Below are 2,221 nucleotides of genomic sequence, written 5' to 3'. Positions count from 1 at the left end.
TGCAAAAATATCAAAAAAAAAATTTAAAAAAATCAAAACATATTACTATTATAATGTGTTTTTTATATGAAGTATATCATAATTACACAAAATTAAATGGAAGAAATCGTTATGGCGTAGGGTTCCAACTTACAATAATTTTTATGTTGTGACAATTGATCTGAAGTGTCCCTGTTTTCATTTTCTGTTTTGATAAGAGAGTTAAAAGAAAGAGTAGAAAAAGCCCCAAATAAAATAGTCACAAGTTAATATACGTAGCAAAAGCTGATAGGACACATTAGCCAATCGCCTCCCTGTTCGAATTTCAAAACCATAAAAACATATTCTTTAATCATCATTTAACATTTATCCATACAACACTTTTATAAAATAAACAGAGGATTACCGAATCTTGTCTAAAGGAAGGCCCAATTGCATAACAATTTCTTCTACATGTAATCATGATTCCCTTGCTCTGAAACATACAAACAGCTTATAAAAAATTGGAATTTCACATAATAAAACTAAAATAAACCAAACAAACCAACTTATAAATTGGCTGGAAGTTGCAAATAAGTTATCACCCTTTTATCAATTCCATAAAGTCCATCAACAACATATTGACCAGTGAAAAACCAAATTATAAACTTAACATGACACAATAATATTTCTTATGATTAAAACTATACAAAGATTCTAAAAGGTTTACCTGATTTGATGGAGCAGTTTGGTAAGATTGTGTGTTAATTCCAGAACTTGGCACATGAGATTGATTACTACTAATAACTACTACCAACTTGTTGTTTCTATCACAAACAAACACAAGATTTTCAAGCATTTTTATTTGAATATCATGTGTTTAATGTTAAGAAACTTGGAGTAGAGTTGTGAAATTTTACCATTAAATTTATGTTGTAAGAGTGGACATATATGCATTCAACAAAGTGATGTGTGATCTCATGAAAATCAGTCACAAGCCTGCAAGTTTAACAAATATCATAAATAGAAAAGTGATTTAGGTGAAAGATCAAATGATTAGAGAAAAAAAGGAGTGGAATATGGAAATCATAGTCGATGCAAAGACCACTAACTGCTTTTTCCCATGAAAGCCTTTCAGTTGACCATGAACTCGAACATACATTCCCTCCCTAAATATTCAGAACAAAAAGAAGAGAATGTCATAGTTGATGCAAAGAACACTAACTGCTTTTTCCCCTGAAACAGTTGACCATGAACTCGAACGTACATTCCCTCCCTAAATATTCAGAACAAAAAGAAGAGAATGTCAGAATTTCCATTCAATTTTCCATTTGAAAACGTAGAATTAATTGGGGATTTACGTTATTGCTTCCATCTCCTTCGTGTCTACAGGTTCATGAACCCTAAAACATCATAAACACGGAAATTATATTGTGAAAACACAGAATATGATGGGAGTGTAAATGTAAGCATGAGATAATCTGATACCATCTGTTGCAGTCTATGCGACCTGTGCCATCATCAAGCAAAAAGTAAAGGTCGGTAACCCTCTCAGCTTTGTTCAATATCATCCTTACCAACTTAACCTAGGTTCGACAAAAACTAAGGTACTGGGTAGACAAATTAGTAAATATGAAGATTTTGAATGGAAACAAAACCCTAAGTCTTCCCTTTTCAATGGAACATCGGTACCTTCTATTCACCAAAGAAGAAACTCTAAAAGGCATCCGATTGTAGAAACTGCCATCGATTTCTTCTTTGATTAATACCTGTTGGGATGTTGATGATGTTGGATAAGTGTCTAAGTTCATAACTATTTTGGTATGTACTTGACCCGATGGTGCATGGTCCTTTTGGGTTGCCTTCACCAAAACAACTTGATTGGAGAAATAAATAAAGAGAGAGAGAGAGGTTATTATGATTTATTAATATGTTATAAGAATAATATATTAAAGGAGAAATCATATTTGTTTAATTAATATTGGTCAATAATTAATTAAGAATTAATTTTGTGATCAAATGTAATTAATTAAACTAGAGGGGCTGAATTGTAATTATGTGATAGTTGCAAAATAGGGCAATGGTTATCCTTGTTAAAGGATGGAAGAATTCAAGGATAAGGATATCCTTAAAATCATCCAAGGTCCAAGAGATAGGGGTTTTCAAGGCTTATCTTATGGTTGCTTGATGGGCAAGTAACTAGATAAGGATAAGGACTGAAACCCTAATCCCAACCCTATATAAAGACCCTTAAGGCCTTAGG

At 32.2% G+C, this 2,221-nt stretch overlaps 1 protein-coding gene across 1 annotated transcript; it reads right to left on the bottom strand.

Moving 5' to 3' along the window:
• Positions 1 to 270: 270 nt before the first annotated feature.
• On the bottom strand, positions 271 to 1,738 carry LOC111920046 (replication protein A 32 kDa subunit B). The gene is made up of 5 exons (XM_052769006.1): positions 1,447 to 1,738; positions 1,320 to 1,361; positions 1,056 to 1,127; positions 840 to 963; positions 271 to 650 (listed from the first exon to the last, which is right to left on the bottom strand). The coding sequence occupies exons 1-5, from the start codon at positions 1,527 to 1,529 to the stop codon at positions 528 to 530; spliced, it is 444 nt and encodes a 147-aa protein (XP_052624966.1). The 5' UTR covers positions 1,530 to 1,738; the 3' UTR covers positions 271 to 527.
• Between the last annotated feature and the right edge of the window lie 483 nt (positions 1,739 to 2,221).

This window comes from Lactuca sativa, chromosome 2, assembly GCF_002870075.4.
Source record: "Lactuca sativa cultivar Salinas chromosome 2, Lsat_Salinas_v11, whole genome shotgun sequence".
NCBI lineage: Eukaryota > Viridiplantae > Streptophyta > Magnoliopsida > Asterales > Asteraceae > Lactuca > Lactuca sativa.
This window is presented reverse-complemented; position numbering and strand designations above follow the sequence as displayed.

Bases quoted from the DNA above. Each gene is read 5' to 3' on its own strand.
- LOC111920046 (XM_052769006.1), bottom strand. From the start codon at position 1,529: ATGATATTGAACAAAGCTGAGAGGGTTACCGACCTTTACTTTTTGCTT. The intron at 1,128-1,319 runs GTAAATCCCCAA...CTGAATATTTAG, and splicing joins AAGGAGATGGAAGCAATAAC to GGAGGGAATGTATGTTCGAG. The intron at 964-1,055 runs ATCGACTATGAT...TATTTGTTAAAC, and splicing joins AAGCAGTTAGTGGTCTTTGC to TTGCAGGCTTGTGACTGATT.